Here is a 22,559-nt window from a genome sequence, read left to right as displayed (position 1 = left end):
CAAGAGTAGTTCTGCAAACTAAAATCACCAGGGCTTGTACACTGGCAATATCTGTGCATTTAATATTTCCAAGTGGCTTCCACAGCACTGTCGCATGGAGAGTGAGTGAGTGCAAGAAGTGAGTTCTTCTGGTAGCAATTACTCGTAAGCATTGCTGTCATTTTGGATACTGAATGCTTATATTGAGTGAGGTGCTTCTTTCTTCGAGTTAAATGTTTACCGGCTTTAGCAGAGGCTTTTTGTTTCCCTTTAGTTTTATGGATACTTATCTCAGCAGCAAAATATGATGCAGGATTATGTCAGAACAGGCACGTACCAGCGAGCAATCCTGCAGAACCACAGTGACTTTAAAGACAAGGTAAGGGGGTGGAGCCTATTGGCACTTTTTGAGTGCATCCTGTATTTGTGATGCAAGCAGTACAGGCACCTCCTAATAATGCAGAATTCGTGAAAGGCAAGACCAAATGTCTGCAAGTTTCACACCCAGGCTGCATTTCTTCTGTGTTCAAAATAAATGTTATCTATTTCGCATATTTGAAAAGTGGTATATAACATGTGAGCATTTGAAAAGCAGTTTATAACATTAAATTTAAAAATAGATGTGGCCTGATGCCCATGGCCAGGGTCCTGAACTGAATCCTAAGAAATTCTGTCTGTACACCACCGCTGGGCAGTGGAATTCCAGGGTCAGTGAAGAAATGTTGACTAGGTCAGGACAAGTCATAGAATGAAGTCTTATGCTTAAATGCTTCTAGCTGGCTGGCTTGTTCTCTGATATGAGGACACTGCCACTTAAAATCTCTGGGCACTGGAACTGCCTCCTTCAAAGATGGAAATATTCCACACTTTAGAATTTTGCAGTTGGTTTGGTTAGAATTTGTGTTACATACTAACTTTCTGTTATACAAATATTTAATGAATTTACAAAGTCATTTGGGAGATGAGAGAATTTGCTTATGCTTAGTGACTTGACTATATGTCTTGTCTATTCACTTTCCCCACCAGATTGTATTAGATGTTGGCTGTGGTTCTGGCATCCTGTCGTTTTTCGCAGCACAGGCCGGAGCAAGAAAAATCTATGCAGTGGAAGCCAGTACAATGGCTCAACATGCAGAGGTCAGTGATGTTTCAAGGCTTATGGAAAAGCCTCTGGGGATCCACCCATACTCAGGTCACAAACGCTAACATTTTGCAGCTGACAGGACAGTTTCCCTTCTCTTCCTTGTGCTGCTCTATCCTTATAAAGAGAAAGTGGTGTTGATTTAGGCATTGAGAAGAAACCAGGCTTCAGTGCAAGGGTGGAATTAATAATCTTTCCCCCCATACAATCAGTTTGCTTGTGTGCATTTTATTAATTTTTTAAAAATAATATTTGTTAAGTTTTCCAAATTAACAATCCAATAATGGCCACATTAAAAACATTCTGAATTATAAAATAACCCAACAGTCCAAATATTAAGCCAAATCATATTAAGCCAAATCATAAATCTTTGTTTGACTTCCCATGCTCTTAGCTCCTCCGGCTTGTGTGCATTTTGTATGACGATCTGGCTCGGATTATCTCGAAGGTCAAGATGGGGAGAAGTCCAAAGGAAGGTTTTTGAGCACACGTATGAAATTCACTTTGGAACAGCCTAACCTACTTCACAGTCTGGTTGTGAATATATTGTAGGGAACGTCCCGTGACACTGAGGTCCAGCACCGAGGGCCTTCTGGCGGTTCCCTCACTGCGAGAAGCCAAGTTACAGGGAATCAGGCAGAGGGCCTTCTCGGTAGTGGCACCCACCCTGTGGAATGCCCTCCCACCAGATGTCAAAGAGAACAACAACTACCAGACTTTTAGAAGACATCTGAAGGCAGCCCTGTTTAGGGAAGCTTTTAATGTTTGATGTATTATAGTATTTTAATATTTTTTTGGAAGCCGCCCAGAGTGGCTGGGGAAGCCCAGCCAGATGGGCGGGGTATAAAAAAATTGTTGTTGTTGTTGTTGTTGTTGTTATATGTTTTTTGTATCAGGATATCTCTACCCAAGTATAAAACATATCTGTAAGACACCAGGTGTCTGAAACTGGGGACTCTTATCATGGGGTCCCAGGTGCCCAGGTTTTAAACTCTGATTGTTCTAGGCGCATTTTGCGACAGGGAATTTCATTAGCGCGAGCAGTTTCTGAGCTCTGGTTGCAGTACCTTGCCTAAGATTTCAGAGTAAAACTGCAGAGTGGAAGGAAAGGAGGACCTTTTCCTGCCTCCCCACTTCCAACTACTCCCTGTAGACTAGAGAAGAGACCCTCTTAAGAATATTAGGGGGATAGGGGCTGGAGCATATGAAAAGTGAACATAATATTTTAGCTGCAGTTCATTCATTTTCAACTTTGTATTCTTGTTATTAAAAAGTGTGCCTAGAGATTCTGTTGCTGCACCCATAACCTAGGTTTAAGGTGCCATTTAGCTCCTAGCTTTCATATCTCAGTTTCTAACACTGCACGCTGTGGCAGCTGTCTGGAACTGCAGCACCACCTCCGCTGCTGGTCCAAAAGATTGTACTGCAGCTGCTACCAGTCCAGCAGAGAGCAGATGACAAAAAGAGCCAACAAAGCATCTGATTCTGGCCTGACATCTCAGTGTGAGGAATTCATTGCTTAAGGTCAAGATGAACTGCTTAGCCACCTGCTGAACTTGTTTCCATGTCCCCAGTCCTGACAGTGACATAAGCAGCAACCCTGAGTATCTTATCTACCTGTCTGGGATAATATTGTTTTTGGTATACAGCGGACGCTTGGGTTGCGAACATGATCCGTGGGGGAGGCACGTTCGGAACCCGCAGCTTTTGCAACCTGCGACCCATGCGTCTGCGCACGTGTGGGTCGCGATTCATCACTTCTGCGCATGCGCCGAAACCTCGAAGTAACTGTTTCGGTATTTTCGGGTTCGGCTCAGTGTACAACCCGAAATCGCGCAACCTGAGGTATGACTGTACTGTTAGAGAAGCCCTTAAAAGTATCCATCCCTTTCTCACAAAAGATAACTAAGGACCAAACAGGTGGGGAATTTCTGTGAGTGACTAGTCTCTTTCTGATTTCCTCCTGAACAGGTTTTAGTAAAGAGTAATAACCTCACTGACCGGATCGTGGTCATTCCTGGGAAGGTAGAGGAGGTCTCCCTTCCAGAACAGGTGGACATCATTATCTCTGAGCCAATGGGGTACATGCTGTTCAATGAACGTATGCTGGAGAGCTATCTGCATGCCAAGAAGTATTTAAAACCCAGTGGTAAGTGATTTCCTCTTGCGCCAGTGGTGCAGTGATGGGGCTTGGGCGGGCAGAAGAGCTTTTGTCAAGGCTTCTTCTGGCACACTAAGCCAAAGTGGCACTGGGTTACTCAATAAGTAAGTGGTGCTTCAAGTACCTGCAGAATAATATTTTAATATGAGGGGTGTGCATTTTAATACGGCAATAATCTTGCAGACTGCAGGAGGTGACCCTACTCTGTTTTGCTTAATGTGACTCTCCTCTGTCTGCCTTAGATGCTGGTGAAGGAAGAGTTGGGGATGACCTGGTTTCCTGTTCATGGTTTTAAACAGGGGTTCACTCACCTTTTGATGCTAGTATAAAGTAGAGGTGGGCCAAAGAGTGAAGGATTAGGAAGCCATGCAAAGCTTCTGTATGTCAGTGTTTATAGTAGGGGCTCTGATCAAAAAGCCTTTGGTTTAAGAGAAAGCTGTTCCAAATTCACCCATGCAGCAGAAAGCATGAAAACTGGCAGGTTAATGCACCTGCCTCAATTTCTGCGGTTTGTAAGCCCTAAACATGTTCTGTCATCTTGCATGTGGTGCTCACTTACAGCATAGGCTTCATGCACTCCAGTATTTTCTGTTAGTCTTTCAGCCCTGATTCACTTGTTTTGCAGGTTGGGGCAGCGGTGAATCTGGCGTCAGTGGTGTTAAGTCAGTATTTAATAAGATGTTTAAGGGCAGGACAGAAATCAGCAAAAATAAAATTTGCATGCAAAGCCTCAAATCCCTTCATTTTCACAACTGGTCCCTTGCAAAGCTTATCTTACGAAAACTTGATCCTTTGTTGTAATTTCTAAGCTTTTTAAAGTTCCGACATCATAGTGTGCATCCAGTCCCGTGCATTGCAGGGTGGAGGGATGTTGAAGCCCTACCCTTCCTGTAATGTAGTGGATTGGCTTTAGTGGACTGCAGGGAGTACAGCAAGGTGCACATTGAGACCTGAAACTTCTCTACAGCGTGTGTGTATATGGGAGGGAGTGTGTGCTTGTGGGGGGAGGGAGTCCCCCCCCAACCCCAATCCATCTTGAAGAAGAGGAATTTGGTGTGGATGATGCCTAACGGCACACATCCGCCAAGCCCAATTTCCTCCACTTTGCCCCACCAGACTAAAGGGAAGCAAGCGGCAGGCTCCACTGTGCCGATGCAGCTCTTCCCTCTCCAAGCAGGCCTCAGTAGCACAACGGAGCGTTCACTAGGTAAGTCGCCCACAATTCTCTCTCCATTGAGTAAAATGGAAACGTTTTAACTTAGCAAGTTTGATCCTACACAATGGATTTTTCGAAACCAGCAAAGGCACCCCCTAGCAACGTAAACATGCATTTTGGGAATTCTTTCAACTTCCAAAAATGACAACATCTAAGTAGCCAGAAGCAAAGGGCCTTCGTATCTAAATTCCTAAACTGCTCAAACTCACCCTTTTACATCTGGTGTTTTTGACATTCAACTAACTTCTACACCTGAGCTAAAACAAGGAATCCCCCCCTAAAAAAGACATATCATAAATCAATCCTACAAGGAATTCGTTGGACCTGCAAGAAGGTGTTGCAGTCTATTACTCTTCCCTTTTTTGATCCTGAGGGCCATGTGGAATGCGGGGCTGGAGCCAGTGATAAGTGGGGCTTGGATCCAATCTTCCCTAAAGCAGGCACAGCTTTCCCTTCTCTTGTGCACTCTCTCTCCCCTTTCCCTCCCCCTATTCTTAGAGCATCAGGGTGGGAGGAGAGAGGTTTAAACCTTTCCTCCCAGCATGTTGAGATCCAATTGTGTGTGGAGTTTTCCATTTGGTGTGCTTCCTCAAGCAGCTGGCCAGTGGAGCAGGAGTGCAGTGTGCAAGGCGATCTCAGCATTCCTATTGTGTGCCTTCTCCCCACTGACTTACACTCGAAGCAGCAAAGCAGCATGCTGAGCAAAGTGCTCTTTGGCACCAGTCAACTGCTGGGCAGTGAAGAGGGAGCCTGTGGGCTGCAGGCTGCATGGGTTTCCCATATGTGCCCTAGAGCAGTTGTTCCCAATTAGTGGTCCCTGCCATGGACACCAGGGGGTCTGTGTAACTCACCCAGGGAGTCTGTGGCACCATTCACAAAACAAAAACTACCATACAGATAGGAGAATTTTCAAAAAATTGGCTTTTGAAAAACGGGGAATCCACAATTGGGAACCACTGCCCTAGATCAAGCGTGGGCAGACTTCGGGTTTGACAGATCTACTTTGTGGGTTTTTTTACTTGATTCTCGAAGTTTGTCCATTCGAGCTAGATACAAAAGACATGCTGTTAGAATTGAACAACAAGATTCATCTGAGCACATTCAGATCCTGGGAATTCGTTTTCAGTATTTTTATTAATTATTATTATTATTTAAATTTCTAAACTACCCTTCATCTGAGGATCACAGGGAGGCTTATAATATAAAAACACAAAAATACGTAATCTAGTAACAAACCAAAACAATACCACCCACCTCTCCAATACCTGAACTAAACTGACCTCTCGATAATTTAGCACAAAAGTTACTCCAGTTTAGTGTTCTTCATTTTGGCCACTGGTAAGGTAAAACAGCTGGGAGTCAGGAATGCTTGCTAATCTATTGCAAATCACCCAGCGATCTTCTGCCCACCCCTGCCCTCAAACACTGCAGTTCAGGGTCCAGCCAGCCTTAGGTAGGAGCCTCTTATTGTTCTCTGTAGCACTAAGAGGGGTTAGGTTCATGGCTAGCTTCCTGTTCTAAACCTGAGCATCTGAGTTGTATTAGCTGGGGTGGCAGTGGCTCTGGAGAGAGTGAAAGGGAAAAGGCTTTCTCTATTCCTTCCTTCTGAAATGTCCCCGTATAGACAGGGAGAGGAGTTCCATTAACCGTATAGCATCAATGGGTGCCCCCTGCTCCCAACGCTACCTCTGTTCAGTGAGCTTCAGCAGGCCAGTTTCCTCTCTCTTTCCTCTGCCTTCCATTTTCCTCCCATTTTACTCAGCTGACATCCTAACATTCTGTGTTTCAGATGTTTCCAATCCACCAGCCATTTTCTCCCCTCTTTTTTTGTGGTGGGCACCATAACTGCTCTCAGTCATAGACTGCATTGATAAGCACTCAGCCTGCCCCATTTCTAGTTCAAAATGGTAAAATCCAGCTTAGTTACATAGTCATGGTCCTTCCACCCTGCTCCCTAAAAAGCAACAAAGACAGGAGGTCTTATTGCTGTGCAGTGCAAATCTGGAAGTTCACTCTTCAGATAATGAGTTACTATTTTCTTACCTCTAAGCCATTGGTCCCAGAGGCTCACAGGTGCCTGTTGTGCACTTTGACTTAAAAATATATATATATTTTTGTTAAATTTACAAATTAAGTCACTCAGGTGTATTATATCCACTGCCTTTTTCTTGGATGACCCCATTTTGCTTCCAGACTGATTTGCACTCAACCAGCCAATTTTGCTACTGGAAGGAATTGCAAAATTGTCATGCTTTATAATAGTAGAACATTAAAACAATAAACATTAACATTAAAAGTGGTCACGCCTTGATTTATAGAGACGCTCCCTCTATTGGTTGTTTAATTAGCAAGGCATCATTGCTGGTGTTCATCAGAAGCTTGGTAGAGGCTGAAGGATGATGCTGACAATGGAAGCATTCCCCATAAAAACAGTAGATCAAATAAAAACCAGTTTTAAAGAGAAGAAGCTATGCGGAAAGTGAATAATAAATGCACCGCGAGGAACAACCGGCATCATTTGAAACAGACACTTCTTCAGTGGGCTCCTGGTGAGGTGATACAGTGGGGCAGTGGTCAGGATTGAACTCAAGTCAATTCTGTGGGAAGGTTTTGGCTGAGGTGCTGTTGATTTCCTTCAAATGCTTGTGGCAGTGACTCAAGGTGCAGCAGTGTTAAGGACATTAGTGGTTTGAAGGCATTCATGGTGCCACTTTAAATAAATCAAGATTTGATTAAATAAATCAAGAACAGATTTATTATTGACAGTTTTGTTTTGTAAATCTCACTCTACTTTTACCTGCTGCTCCTATCTCTTTTAACTTGTTTATATTTTACTGTCTTCCCAATTTCTTTTTCTTTTTAACCTGATCAATCCTAGCTGCTATTCTGTCTGATTTTTAACCTGTTCATTAATTTTTTTTCCAGATCTCCCCCCCCTCCATATCCTGAAGTTATCCACCTTGGGGTTTTTCTTTGTTAGAATTGGAAGGGGACCATAAGTATATTTCTGTAAATAAATAAACTATGTCCATCTTTCATTCAATTTCAGGAAATATGTTTCCAACCATTGGGGATGTCCACTTAGCACCATTCACAGATGAGCAGCTCTACATGGAACAATTCACAAAAGCTAACTTTTGGTAAGCCACTTTTCCTAGGAAGCAATGCTCTCAGCCCAGTTCCACAACTGCTGCAGTTTACCTGACAGAAAACTAGCTGCTCATGTAACAAACTGCAGTGTTGATCTGTGCCAGACAGACTCAGGTTTGGGTAAACCTTAGCAGTCCCATCTTTCCTAGTCTTCTAGATAGCAGAGAAGAACCTCCATGGTCCTCTGCAGTGTAACTGCTATCTTTCCAGTATTGGTTCTTTGGGAGGAGACTGGTATTTGAAACCTCACATTGGTGCATCCTTGGATACCCGGACCCTCCCAAGTCACCTAGCCTGCTGTGTTTTGTCTTGCAGGTATCAGCCATCCTTCCATGGGGTAGACTTGTCTGCACTTCGGGGTGCAGCAGTAGATGAATATTTCAGGCAGCCTGTTGTGGTAAGTCTGTCCTATAATGCTGACATCATAATAATAGTAGTAGTAGTAGTAGTAATTATTATTATTATTATTATTAATAATAATACTAATAGTATCCCGCCCATCTGGCTGAGTTTCCCCAGCCACTCTGGGCAGCTCCCAATCGAGTGTTAAAAATGATACAGCATTAAATATTAAAAACTTTCCTAAACAGGGCTGCCTTCAGATTTCTTTTAAAGATAAGATAGCTGCTTATTTCCTTCACATCTGACGGGAGGGCGTTCCACAGGGCGGGCGCCGCTACCGAGAAGGCCCTCTGTCTGGTTCTCTGTAACCCCACTTCTCACAATGAGGGAACCGCCAGAAGGCCCTTGGCGCTGGATCTCAGTGTCTGGGCTGAACGATGGGGGTGGAGACGCTCCTTCAGGTATACAGGACCGACATGTTGTGGCAAAAGTTGACATTCTTTCTGATGGTGGGAGCATGGTGAGGGGGAAGGATGAAATGTGATTGAGAGCTGTCTCTAGTCCTCGGAGCCTTCCTAAGGGAGCTTCTGTCAGAAGAAATTGGGGGGGGGGGTTCCAGCTTTTGGAGTCTAATCACCACAGCCTGTGTGTGTTCATTAGAGACTGATACCATGTGCTAGCTTGGTTACTTGCTCACAAGTAGCACAACCAGTAATCAGCCCAGTTGATGAGAACCCACAAGCTTCCAGCCTCCTCTTGATGGCTTGAACACCTGTTATACTTTAATTTTGAAAACCATAGTGCACCTGACATAAGCATTTTTCTTATATAGAGAGCCATCAGTTTTATGCTTTTGCTGTTAGACACATTTAAACAAAGGTGAAATTGGGTGGCCTGTTACAGATTACACCTTCTCACTATATAGAAGGGTCTGGAAACTTCTGTTTCAGTGTATCTGAAGAAGTGTGCATGCACACGAAAGCTCATACCAAGAACTAACTTAGTTGGTCTTTAAGGTGCTACTGGAAGGAATTTTTTTGTTTTGATTGGGTGGCCTGTAACTTATCCCAGGTCTGACTTCTTCAAATGGAGCAAGTAAACACTAGGGAACTGATATTGCCATCTGAAGGAAGCACTGAGCACTGGGGGAGTAGTGTGTCTTGGTTCATGCCACTGTTTTGCATGGAACAGAGCAAGGCTGGCAACCATGATGCTCATCTCTGCTTCCCTCTTAGGGTGGCAGGGAAGAAAGGCATTGTTCTGTTGTATGGCATAATATTCACAAGCATCTTCTGGCCCTCAGAGTAGGTTAGTAGTCTGTTGTCTGTCTTCTTTACATTTGTCTGGGAGTGGAAGTGAGTGGAGAGCAGCTCAGACTTGTAGTTTTCCACTTCCTGACCCAACCAGAGGTTTTCATTTATGTGCTTCTCTTCCCAAGGACACCTTTGATATCAGGATTCTAATGGCCAAATCTGTTAAATACACAGTGAACTTCTTAGACGCCAAAGAAGCGGATTTGCACAGGTATGTTATCCCCTTTATAGGAGACAGAGAGATAATCCAGTCTGGCTCCCAACTGTCTGTTACACAGGGGTGGGAGAAGCCAAAGTTACACTGTTTCCGTCCTTAAAAAAGAAAAGAGAAAAAGAAAAAGATATTGTCACTGCAGTACATGCCAGTGTATGAGTCTTCATGATTGTATTGTTACTGTTGTGTGGCAGAGCCAGAGGAAAGTAGCCTGGCAGTCTTTCCTGAACCATATTTTGGTCCTGCATAGGAGCCCATTCTTCTTCCCTTGACCCTTTAACCAATTAAGAAGAAGAAGAAGAAGAAGAGTTTGGATTTGATATCCCGCCTTTCACTCCCCTTCAGGAGTCTCAAAGCGGCTAACAACCTCCTTTCCCTTCCTCCCCCACAACAAACACTCTGTGAGGTGAGTGGGGCTGAGAGACTTCACAGAAGTGTGACTGGCCCAAGGTCACCCAGCAGCTGCATGTGGAGGAACGGAGACACGAACCCGGTTCCCCAGATTATGTGACTGCCGCTCTTAACCACTACACCACACTGGCTCTCTAAGGTTCGCTAGAAACAGTCTAAGGGACACGGGTGGCGCTGTGGGTTAAACCACAGAGCCTAGGCCTTGCTGATCAGAAGGCCGGTGATTCGAATCCCCACAACGGGGTGAGCTCCCGTTGCTAGGTCCCTGCTCCTGCCAACCTAGCAGTTCGAAAGCACGTTAAAGTGCATGTAGATAAATAGGTACTGCTCCGGCGGAAAGGTAAACAGTGTTTCCGTGCGCTGCTCTGGTTTGCCAGGAGCGGCTTAGTCATGCTGGCCGCATGACCCGGAAGCTGTCTACGGACAAACGCCGGCTCCCTCGCCCAATAAAGTGAGATGAGCGCCACAACCCCAGAGTCGGTCACGACTGGACCTAATGGTTAGGGGTCCCTTTACCTTACCTTTAGAAACCGTCTAGTGGCTTGCAGGAGACCTCAGACTCAGGGGTCAGGATAAACAAAAATGGGCTGAGTTGGTATAAGAGAGTTCCAAACTATGGAGGGCCAACGTTTAAGAACTGTTCAAGTTGACTTCCTGTTCTTTGTGTTTTCTACCATCCATCACTCTGCTTGTTGAGGTTTCAGGCCATGTCTGCTGAGGCTATTTATGGTTCATTCAAAAAATTACAACCTGTTTTTGAGGGCACACTGTCCAGCGAAGGGAAATTTAAGTAAGGTTTTAAAATAAATCAAAATAGCAACAGTTTAATCATTAATTTAAAAGCACCAGCAGCTAAAATTCTTCTAGCATAGTAAATAGATCAGACACAGATTAGAATAAAAATCTCTTCAGAGTTTTCCTAAAAATCAGCAGTGACAAAGCCATATTTCTCTGGGAGTTTCAAACATGGAGAACGCTCAGTCTCTGGTTTCCAACAGAGTCTTACAAGTCTTACAAGTTGGTTGGAGAGCAGGGCCTCTGGTCTTGATTCTGGTACTGTCTCATGGGGAGTCTCTTGTATTGCCACTTCCTATACAAAAATACAAAGTCAAAAAACCTTCCTCAAGCCAATGGAGTCTTAACTATTTCCCACCCACATCCAGGTTGGGCTTGTTTTCAGAAGAAGGCTGTTGAGCAATGACAAGATACAATCGTCTAGTGAAGAATGACTATGCATACTTCTTGCATGTCTCAAGTCTGTATCAGCGAGGTGGCTCTTATCTTTTGACCTTCTGAAAATGTGAACGTCCAAAATTTATATTCAGGTTAGAATGAAAAAAGCAAAAAAACAGTACCCTTAAGAAAGCAGCCACACACTATTGATTAGTGCAGCTGGAGAAAGTGGGAGCGACAGCCTGATAAGACCCAACTTAAAGGAAGATCTTAGATGGCCTCTATATGAGACAGAGGCAGTCTCAAATCTCCAGCTACATACATACATGCACATACATGCACGTGGGTGGCGCTGTGGTCTAAACCACTGAGCCTCTTGGGCTTGCCGATCAGAAGATCGGCAGTTCGAATCCCTGTGACAGGGTGAGCTCCTGTTGCTCTGTCCCAACTCCTGCCAACCTAGCAGTTCGAAAGCACGCCAGTGCAAGTAGATAAATAGGTACCACTGTGGTGGGAAGGTAAATGGCGTTTCCATGCCCTCTGGCTTCCGTCACAGTGTTCCATTGCATCAGAAGCAGTTTAGTCATGCTGACCACATGACTTAGAAAGCTCCATAGTCACCTTTGACTGGACTTAACCGTCCAGGGGTCCTTTACCTTTTACTTTATGCTGACTAAGAAGAAACCATGTGACTGTGAGGGAGAGGGTGAATTCATGTGGCATCTCCTCTTGTTTTCCAGGATAGAAATCCCGTTCAAATTCCACATGCTGCATTCAGGTCTAGTCCATGGGTTGGCTTTCTGGTTTGATGTAGCCTTCATCGGTTCAATGTAAGTGGTGGCAAAAGTGCTCTTTCCTCCCATCAGAACTTGGATTTTATAAAACAGATAACTGATTATCACTCCTACACTGCAGTAAACTGGCAAGTTCAAATTAAATTATCTTTTGACTTGTGTCCTTCGGTAGATGAATGTAAATATGTTTGTTTAACTTGGCAGCAGGGAAACATATTTAGAAAAAAACAGCCCTCGGGATAGTAAATGGAAGCTTGCATTTCTTCACAACGCTAAATTTGCTCTTGGCTGCACAGTTTGATAGAGCGAATGCTTGCTTGCCAATTCTCATTTTGTTTCTTTATTTAATTCCAAGTCCAATTAAGGTACTGGTTGGTTTTAAAGCTCTTAATTTTTAAAACCCTGGCTATCTTGGGAGAATGCTGCCTCCCATGGGAGATTTTGAGATTATCTAATGAGGTCCTATTGCAGCGACTACCTTTTATGGATGCCATATTAGTTTCAAAACATAGCTAAATTGTTTCTGTAATTGTCTCAAAGCACTAGAAAGAACTCCCTTGGGAGATCTGCTTGTCTTGCTGTGTCACTGTTTTGCAAGCAGACTAAGGTGGCCCTGTTCTGTTGGGTGTTTTGGAGGAGATACTCTCTTATTACACTGTTTTTAAAGTATTTTAGCTGTGTTTACTTTGTGTGTTTTGTGATTGAATATAATAGCGTTTTGAGAATTGTTGTTTTCAACAACCACTAGTCCACAAAAGTGACTATAATGATTAGAAGGAAAGCATATCTTCAGTTTCCTGTTACTGCTAACGTAACAGAACCAAAATATCCTCAAAAAGTAACAAGTCTACTATTAATTGTGCCCTTTCTAATTAAAGTTGGCTCTCACTCATTAATCAAGTGAAGCTTCAGCTAGTTAAAATTTAATCAATTTAAAATTGATTTAAGCACTAATAAAAGTTGACTAAAAGGACTGTACTGTAACACTAACCATTGAAAGCAAGATCAAGCAGGAAAGTATTGACAGGTGCTTCAAAAATGCACACCTGCCACCAAACTGAACTTTCAAGAGGGACTGACTTGAAGAGGAAAAACAGGAGCCTTGGTTTCTCTGTGGAGAGTGAAAACAGATTGGTATATGACAAGTCAGGCCTGAGTGCAGCTACTTTGCAGCTGGGGATATGCTGACAGTTGGGAAACAGAGCAATCTGAGATGGGTAGGATGTGGATTTGTGACAACTCAAGTCCTTGTGTCTAAACATGACTCCCTTGCCTCTCTCCTTCCGCTAGAATGACCGTTTGGCTTTCAACCGCTCCGACAGAGCCTCTAACCCACTGGTACCAAGTTCGGTGCCTCTTTCAGTCTCCACTTTTTGCTAAGGCTGGTGACACCCTCTCAGGGACATGCCTGCTCATCGCAAACAAGAGGTAAGCTGAGAGGGGCCAGCTCAGCCACATGGAAAAACAAGCCCTCTTGCAGCCAGGTCAGATTCTGCAGCGGCAGTGTCGTCTAGGGTGTTGTGTGCTGGACTTGAACCAGAGAAAGATGAGTTCAAAGCTATGTGCCAGGCTGATTAAGTTGTTACCAGGGTGGGAAAAAATTGATGATTTAAAAAATAAATTTTAAAAATCAGATTTTTTTGGATATAAATTGGATTTTTTTATTTAAATCGGATTTTTAAAATAAAATGATTTTGGAGGGAAAATATTTCTAAAGCTAGTTTTCTATTTAAGTTACATTATAGTCCAAAGGCTCTTCATCAGGGAATATGGATTTGTTTTAAGTTTTTCATGTGTGCTAAAATTCAGTCTCGATTTTTTTTGTTTTGTTTAACTACATCAATTAACAAACAGGGATACATATGCTATAATGTTACTGTTTTAGTTAAATAAATTGTTATTAAGGAAATGATTATTTTTCTCCTTCCAATAAAGTACAGCAGAAAAGTTGTCCAAATATAAAGTTAACTTATTAAACCTCACAATAATTTCATAATTATCTGTCTATGTATTTATACTAGTATAACCAAATCAGTAATTTGGAAAGACTACTCTGAAAATTTTTTATTCCAAAAATGAAACCTTCTTCTGGTTGTAAATATTAAGATTTACCATCAAGAATGAGTCTTTCTATAAAAAAAATGATTTAAATCAAGTCTTACTGACTAGTGATTTAAATAGTTATTTAAATCGATTTGATTTAAATCAAATTCACCCTGGTTGTTACCTTTTCATCAATAAATAGGGATAATAGTTACTTTCCCAACAGGAAGATGCAACTTACTTTTGGGCTTGTGTAACTTGAATCCAAGCTTAGCCTTCTTGGCTGCTAGCAGTTTTTTTGCACTTCAGAAAGATCTTGTGAGCAATATTTGCCTGTCTTCCCTTTGCACAGCTTGCTTTGGTTACAGCTGTCATTTTGGTGTTTCACTCTGCTTCGTAGAACCCAGCAGTATGAGCAAGCGCATTGCACTCCTGACATTTGGGGATTTGCCCCAACTTCTCCTGTGACTCACACTAGGAAAGAGCCTGAGTTTTAGGCCTTATCTGAGTCCAGTTACACTCCTTTGTGCCTGCCGGCTTATTGCCATTGCGAAGACTTCTGAAAGTATAGAATCAGGGAGGCCTGCAGTTAAGATTAAGAGACATGAATCCAATCATGCTGGTGGCTGCCCCCAAATTATCCTTTTTGGTGATGGTCCCCCAAGTTCTGAAATCACTCCCGTGTGATATATCCAGTAAACAGGCCCTCTTAAATGAGCTATTAAGACATTTCTCTTCAGACAAACTGCTGCTAAGATGTTGTTTTTAATGTTCCATCATTGTCACTATAATTTTATTTACACTGTAATATTTTAGCTCTAACCCGCTTAAGGAACAACTGTTGAAAAGTAGGCTAAAGATCAATAAATTAAGATATCCCTCGTCCAGGTAGAACTGGTAGAGCAGAAGGTGAGCTTTCTGCAACACTTGGGAAGTGTATGTTGCCGGACTTCTTGCCGGTGTCTCCATCTCCTTTCCCAATAAGCAAGATTCTCTCACCCTCCTGCAGAGTCCTGGTCTCCATTAGAAATGGCCCTGCTGAATTGTCAGAAGGGACTGGGGACACCTTTACCAGTATCTCTTCCCCTTCTCTTTCAGGCAAAGTTACGACATCAGTATTGTTGCTCAAGTTGATCAGACAGGCTCCAAGTCCAGCAACCTCCTTGACCTGAAAAACCCATTTTTCAGGTATGTCACGGTGAATCTTACAAGGGTTTTTTCCCCACCTCTATAGTAAAGTTGTTGCTTTTTTAAATGTGTGCTTGTGTGAGTGAGGATGCAGTGTGTTTGAGGAACTGCTTTTCAGGGAACTACTTCTGCCTAACTCTAAAGCAAGTCTTCACTGGGCAGACTGGCAGGGGAAGCAAGCTAACTCTTCCTGATTGAATCGTTTTGCTTTCATGACCTGTGTTGGGAGGGATCGGGGGCTGGGTTGGAAAGACACGCAGCAATTTCAGGCAAATGGGGTAGGAAAGGAGCAGAAATGCATTCCTTTCTTACTAGTATAGTCAGATAGCTTTTTGCTGGTGAGAGGAAAGCAAGGGGACAGGAAGATGCATATTTCTTCCTATTCCTCCTTTATCTTCTGGGGTGAGCCCCCCCAATAGTATGAATAAATGTGAACCACTAGAATGTGGGCCCTTTCAGCAAGGCTAAGAGTATAAGAAGCCCCCCTGGATTACCCCACATATCATCTCACCCAGTATCTGGGTTTCCCTCAGTGGCCAGCCAGATTTTGAATAACTTGCCATCTTCCACAAACCAGGCTATTTCACTGCTCACACTTAGGAATCTAAGCATGAGTCAATTTAGGTGCTTCTTTGATGAGAAGGGAGACATCTCCTCATTTGGGTCCTGGTTTGTTGTAAATCAGATTCTACTGCCTTAAAACATTCACATGTAGTTAGTCCTTGCTTTTATTTCCAACAACTTCTTGCTAATTCATGTTGTGATCTATCTTGAGTGGGTGAGGAAAGGTTAGTGTGCAGATATTTAAAGATATTTGCTCCTGGCCAGAGACTGCTGGAGCCCTAGAAATCCAGTGGCATAGTTGCCTCTCTGCATCTTGCATTTTGGACAGGAGCCCTTAAAACAGTGGCAAGCAGAATAGTTGCTCTTGCTTTCTATTTTTTAAAAATAATTTTTATTAACTGGCCAATCACATCAAATTAAATCACATCACATAAATTCCGAATTACAAAGCCAAATTTTGAATTTTATTGGGGGGACCCATACTTTCTACTGGTGGGATGTGATGGCAAAGTCTCTGTGTTGTACAACATGCATCGCCACCACTTCTCGAATACTTGGTTTAGTTTGAGAGGATGGCTAAGCTGTGGCCTTCCAGATGATGTTGAGCTACAACTCCTATAATCCCTGATCACTGACCCACACTGTTTTGGGATGATGGGATGGCACTTTGTGAGCTGTCCTTGGATTAAAGTTTGGCAGAGGAATTCTGGCACCAACTTCTTACCGACAATAGCTTTTTGGAGACACAGTATTGTAGAGAGGGGTTTTTTTTATGTGTCCTGCCATGTGTGTATTCAAATTTTCAAAGTGCTTCAGGCTCTACCCTGCAAGAAAGTGAAAGTAGCAGGAACAGCACTGCTGCAATAGGCAACTGAACATTTTGCAATGATTGTCATGGCTATCTATTGGGCAGTGCTCAATACATCCATGTGTGTGTGTAAGTGAGTGAGGGATAGAGATATTCTGTATTTTACTACTTGAAACATCAGTTCATTATCTGCATAAACATTCAGGTAAGCTATCCCCCTGTCTCCTCTTTTTTAAAGCTAAAAGCAGAATTTTGCTTTGGTGTGTGTTCTTCTCTTAAACCAAAGGTAGATGTTTTTATAAAATCCTAGAATGCATTTGAATGCATATGGACATGTCATATACTTTCATTCAGTGGTCTCTTGGCCCCACAGTATTAGCTTCTCTCTCTATGCCAGATTGTGTAACCCACTTCATGGATTCCAGAAAAGCTTATGCCGCAATAAATTTATTGTGCTTTTAAGTTGCCACAAGACTCTCCTGCTCCTCTGGATGATGGTTGGAAATGGCCCACTATGTCTAGAATGATGAGCCACTGGGGCGCTTTGATCTCCAGAGTATTGACATTGGCGCTGGTGTTTGTGTGTGTGAGTGAGGGTGTGTGTGTCTGCTTTCCAGGTACACAGGTACAACTCCTTCACCCCCGCCAGGCTCGCACTACACCTCTCCTTCAGAGAACATGTGGAACACAGGTGGCGCCTACAACATGAGCACAGGGATGGCTGTTGCTGGTACTGTACCTTCTTCACTGTCACTCCTGGGCAAAGCTGATGGGTCAGCTATGTTCCTCAGTCATTTTGGGTCTGGACAGTCAGGACATCAGCCAGGAGTGCTGGATGCCACAGGGCTTGAGCTTTGCCTTCAGTTTGAAGGTTCACTGAATGGTTTTGGCCGTAAAGCTTTCTCATACAGTAACGTGAGGGCCTGCGGCAAGCAATCTGGTTTTGTTTGCAGCCGTATCTCATCCAATCCTGGTGGTTCAAAGTCCTTTCTGCAGCGGAGCATAGGAACATCTTAGACCCATGTAATCAAAATTGAGCAGTCTGCAGAGGCAAGCATAACAAGTGGGAGGATTTTCTAGCTAATGTCACAGAGTTTAGATGTTGAGTAGCTATGGGGTGATGAAGAGCAAATTTTCTCCTCCAAGGGCGAGCCCTGTTGACACTGTGTCCATAGCATTAATCAGGCAAATCATTTGCAACTAGAACAGTATTCTTGGGATGTGGCAACTGCCTTTCTCTCTCTCTCTGTAGAGTTGGCACATGTGTGATGCAGAATATCATACTTCTATATAATTACTATCCTTACAAGAACCTTGGGGTGTTCGTGCCTCTGCCCTTATCTTCCTGCTGGTGGTTCTGCAGTAGATCATTGTGTGGCATGTATACCCTCAGTCTGTTGGAAATTACCTCAGAGCAGAAAGAAGCTGGCTTCCTTGCCCCGAGCTCACACATGATGATGCTCGTACTTACACAGCAGACATGAATTTTCCTTTTCCAGTTGACCGTTTTGATGTTGACTACTATTTGCTGACTGGAGCACTGAGACTGAGGAGTACCTGTTGCACTGGTGCTGTCGACATTTTTCTGTTCGTGTTTCTTGCTGTCACCTGCAGGCAGCTGCCTGTAACCCCTCAGCATCTTGCTCAATGTTGTGTCTCATTCTGCTGAGCACCTAATGTCGTGACCTTTTAGCACTGGTAAAACTAAGCAGATGTGGATGAGAGATTGCTGGGAGCCCTGTGTCAGCTGCTTTTTTCAAGGAAGAGTGGACTTGGAGTGTGATTAATATAAATCTCCTATTGTCCCAGGGGGTACAGCAGCCTGGTGTATGTTTGATGTCTACCCAGCTTCTGTTGGGAGAAAATTTCCCTTTCCCCCAACCATTCTCCTATTGGGCTTCTCTCCGCTGGCCACTGCTGTTCACCCCCTTTGTACCTGTCTGAGTTGAGTTGGCCAACACCTATGTCCCCTCTCCCAGGCACAGCAAGTGCTGTAGCCACCATCAGTTGCTGAGATGGTTCCAACAAGGCTGCCAGCCTTCCTCGACAGAGAAAATCCAGATTCCATCCACCTTTGTTCAGCTAGTTCTCAAGCAGCAACTCCTTCCTCCTCCAAAGGCAATTTTGGCAAGGCATCTCTTTCTCAGGCAACCCAGCCAGACATATAGAAGGGAAGAGAGAACTTCCAAGTACTGTGGAGTGGAGTGAGGAAGCCCCTCTCTTATCTTTCTGTAAGAACCAGATTACGGCCCAGCTTCACTGCAGCGTTTGCCCAGGAGAGCTTCTGCATGAAGAACCCTATCCCTGCCTGGAACAGCCTGCCCCCTTTTGAAAATCCGCTTATGGGAGGAGGGGTGGTGCAGTGTGTGTGGCTTGGAGAGGCTCATGCGTCTTTAACACTTACCATGTAATGGCCTCTCCTGCCACAACGGTGCTGGGCAGGATGCTTGAAGGTCTAGGTGTGTGTGTCTTGGTTAGTGCCTTCCTCGTTTCTCACCCTCTTCCCTTCTACCCCGTGCTGCAGGGATGCCCACAGCCTATGATCTCAGCAGCGTGATTGCTGGTGGCACCAATGTTGGCCACAACAACCTTATTCCTCTAGGTGAGTTTATCTGCAATGTGGAGCAGATTATATCTAAATGGGAGGATCCTAGGAAACATGAGAGTCAGTGGCTGAGATGAAGGCCCCAGCTCTCAGATCTCCTGAGCATCTGATCTTTTGGGTTTTACTCCTGGCTCAGAAGTCATGAGGAGATCCTTTGCCCTACTTCATCCAAGTATTGGGCTTGTGAATGTTCAACAGGGTATACATGCCTTTGGCCACAGAATTATCTTCCTGTTCATTGTCCTTGAGTTTACCATGTGCACTAAGCCCAATTGCGGGAGAAGAGTGTCTCTGCAGGTTCTAAGAAGTTGGGTTGAATAATTAGAATTTTGGGTTCAGTTCCAGTTCATTTGTATTTCTCTGGTTCGGACACTTAAGTTTTACAAAATGGTTTTAAATAGAACTCATAAGACTATCATAACTCACTTGCTTACAGTGTAATTCCTATGACATTTAACATTATTATTTGTTCTTAAAACTGTTGCCTGCACTGCTATCCCTCAGAGCTCATCAGTCATGTTTGATTCCTGATGGAACAGAAAGGCGGCCTCTCTGTGTTGGGTTATATGCTCAAATAGTTTGAACTGTGCCAGGTTCCAAAAGCAGAAGTAACAAGAGAGATTCAGTAGAGTCCATACCTGCTATTCTTTAGGCCTAGTCTGTGCTGTCGTGCATACCCATGGGTTTGGGGGTCTGTGCAGAGCCAGTTTCAGGAACAAGTTACAGAACTAGCTTGAGGATTGGGGCCTGCTCCTTGTCCCCTTGAAAAGAAGCTAACAAGGGATGTGCAGCAGAGGGTGAGGTGGGAACTTTGCAACTGCCACATAGATGTCAAGTGTAAATCACAAAGAAAAGGCGCCTGCCATGGGGAAGGAAGGCAGATTGTGTGACTGCACTGATAGCAGTTGTTATAGTTAAGCAACCTGCACCACCAGTTGTGATCTCTGTGCATTCACACATGCATAACTGACAAGCTGACAACCCTGAAGGGTGGGTGTCAATGTTCTTATAAAAACAGAATGCAGAACAGCCTTGCCACAGTTGACTCCTGGGGTCATTGATGGGATGGTCATGATGTAGTCCTCTGTGGGATCCCTTGCTTTTGAGCATCAGGAGACCAATTATCAGTAGATAGTAGGCTTTACCCTCCCTGCAGTCTTGGCTCCGAGTATTGTACTTTGTTTTCTTATAGGAATGAATGGCAAACGGTTACCTTTAAGGGCAAACACACCAATTGGCATATTCTGGACAGATAAAAACTACTCCATGCCCCTTGTGGCAAACGTGTCTACTCCCATCTGTAACCCCATCCTGGCTTGTTTCTTGGTCACCCTGAATATGAAGGAACTAAGGAAGTTATGAGAAGATGTGAGCTGGCTTAGCTAAACAAGTGCTGGCATTATACTTAAGCAATAGGCATGTACCTGCCCCAGGAAGCTCACACACTAAATGCTGATGGGAGGGGGAGAATGAATGAGAATAAATGTCAGTCACAGCCGGTTCATCATTGGAATATGAAACTTTAGAAATTTAGCCATGCACACTTTATTTAAATTTGCTGTTTCTTTGCCCTGAGAGAAGTGATTTGGGGTCAAAGTAAATGCAGAACAACCAGTCTTAGAATCTCCCTTCCTGTCTCTCTTGGCCTACTTTTCTAGACCTGAAGTGGGTGAATTATAGGGTTTTTTTCACCACTTGAGCCCTAGAGAAGTTGGTCAAGAGAGACAGGAAGCAGGATTCTGGGATTGGCACATCTGCATTTATTTTGTACCTAGTTAAGCTACTTCTCTCAGACCTCAATAACTGAGATACTCATTTTGAACTGGTTATGGTTTGGGGTGGCTCAAATTGAGTCCAAGGCATCTTAGGCTCGGGTAGTTCTGGCGTCATAAAATCAAAATGCCTCTGAATTTGAGATCATACTTGTTTGGAGGTCCAGGTGTTTTATCTCTGCTTAGTAGTTGGCAGCCAGAGGCAGAGTGGGAGAAGCAGTCAGAGAGTGGGATTCACTATGTGTACAGCCTGTTTTTCAGATGCTGTTGGGAATGGTCCATCTGTGGTGCATGCTTACAGCTTGGGAGGTGGGGCTTAAGGTAAAGTGAAGTAGCCTAGTGCAGATTGAACCTGTCTGTGTTTTTCCTCCTCCTTTTATTTCTTCCTGAGCAGCCAACACTGGGATTGTCAATCACACCCATTCCCGGATGGGATCCATCATGAGTACAGGGATTGTTCAAGGTAAACCTGGTCTGGGCTTTCTTGGAGTTGAGGGGAAAGGATGTGTGTGCCTCTGTTGAGCCTTCTCCTCTTTGGGGGTTTGAGCTGTATGGCCACAAAGGGATCAGGTACTTCATTGGGAACGAGAAAGGTCAAAGGCTGCCATGTTAATTGCAGAATGCAGTCAAACCTCAGTTGTCAAACGTAATCTGTTCAGGAAGACGGTGCGACTTCCAAAACATTCGACAACCGAGGCACGGCTTCCCATCAGTCGCAAGAGCTTCTTGCACTCAAGCAGAAGCCATGTTGGATGTTTGGGTTCTGAAAAATGTTTGAAAACCAGAGCATTTACTTCTGGGTTTTCGGCATTCGGGAACAGAACTGTTAGAGAATTGAGGTTTGACTGTACTATATCACCCCTGAAGCTTAAACTAGATATCCCCAAAATGCCAGCAATGTGAACACTGAACATTTATAGCATCCCATTTTGGCATCAAATTACTTTGCTTTGTGATGGGTGAATTAATAGCTGAATTGGGTAGTTGAAGAGATTGACTTGGCTTATTGTGACAGAGGCTTCCCTAAACAAGCATTCACCGTCTCAGATGCATGGACCGAGAAGCTAGTGGGCTATATCATGACAGCTTCAGTCTCCTATCAACGCCAGCAAGCTATTGCCTACAGAATTTCATGCCATATCACTTTGCCTCTTGTTTCTGCAGAGTGTGGTGGCCCAAGCTGGTTGAATTTCATTTTTCAACCATGTATGCAGACCATGTAACGCCCAAAAGTAAGAATCTGAATTTATATTGAAACCTGTCAGTTCAGAGTTGCTTTAGCTCCCTCATAGAGGTTCCGTGTGTGTGTGTGTGTGTGTGTGTGTGCGTGCACGCACACGCACGCACACACACACACACACACACACACAGTCATACCTCTTGTTACGTTTACTTCAGGTTAAATCTTTTTGGGTTGCGTCCTGTGACGACACAGAAGTACCGGAAAGGGTTACTTCTGGGTTTCGCTGCTCACACATGTGCAGACACTCAAAATGACGTCATGCGCAGAAGCAGCAAATCACGACCTGCGCATGCGCAGATGCGGGTTGCGTTCTGCTCATGTTGTGAACGGGGCTCCGGAACGGATCCCGTTCGCAACCAGAGGTACCACTGTATAAAGCTAGTGGTCTAGTGCTCAGGATTTCTATTTCTGCTAGAAACCTGACTTGATTCCTTACATATGA

General features: G+C 43.9%; 1 protein-coding gene across 2 annotated transcripts in view; it reads left to right on the top strand.

Moving 5' to 3' along the window:
- The window catches only part of CARM1 (coactivator associated arginine methyltransferase 1), a 41,191-nt gene that overhangs the window by 17,038 nt on the left and 1,594 nt on the right, over window positions 1–22,559 (top strand). Inside the window, exons 4-16 of one of the 2 annotated variants that reach the window (XM_083719141.1) lie at window positions 254–358; window positions 1,006–1,116; window positions 3,092–3,269; window positions 7,547–7,637; window positions 7,963–8,044; window positions 9,428–9,513; window positions 11,841–11,930; window positions 13,185–13,322; window positions 15,036–15,125; window positions 17,115–17,227; window positions 19,022–19,099; window positions 21,269–21,337; window positions 22,039–22,106. In XM_083719141.1, coding sequence (XP_083575267.1) covers window positions 254–358; window positions 1,006–1,116; window positions 3,092–3,269; window positions 7,547–7,637; window positions 7,963–8,044; window positions 9,428–9,513; window positions 11,841–11,930; window positions 13,185–13,322; window positions 15,036–15,125; window positions 17,115–17,227; window positions 19,022–19,099; window positions 21,269–21,337; window positions 22,039–22,097 — 1,290 coding nt within the window. In that variant the 3' untranslated portion in view covers window positions 22,098–22,106. The remainder of the gene's footprint in view (window positions 1–253; window positions 359–1,005; window positions 1,117–3,091; window positions 3,270–7,546; window positions 7,638–7,962; window positions 8,045–9,427; window positions 9,514–11,840; window positions 11,931–13,184; window positions 13,323–15,035; window positions 15,126–17,114; window positions 17,228–19,021; window positions 19,100–21,268; window positions 21,338–22,038; window positions 22,107–22,559) is intronic. The other variant, XM_083719140.1, reaches the window with a different exon arrangement.

Source organism: Podarcis gaigeae (genome assembly GCF_964106915.1).
Source record: "Podarcis gaigeae genome assembly, chromosome: 17".
Classification (NCBI taxonomy): Eukaryota; Metazoa; Chordata; class Lepidosauria; order Squamata; family Lacertidae; genus Podarcis; species Podarcis gaigeae.
Note: the sequence above shows the minus strand (reverse complement) of the source record. Positions and strands in the feature narration are given on the sequence as shown.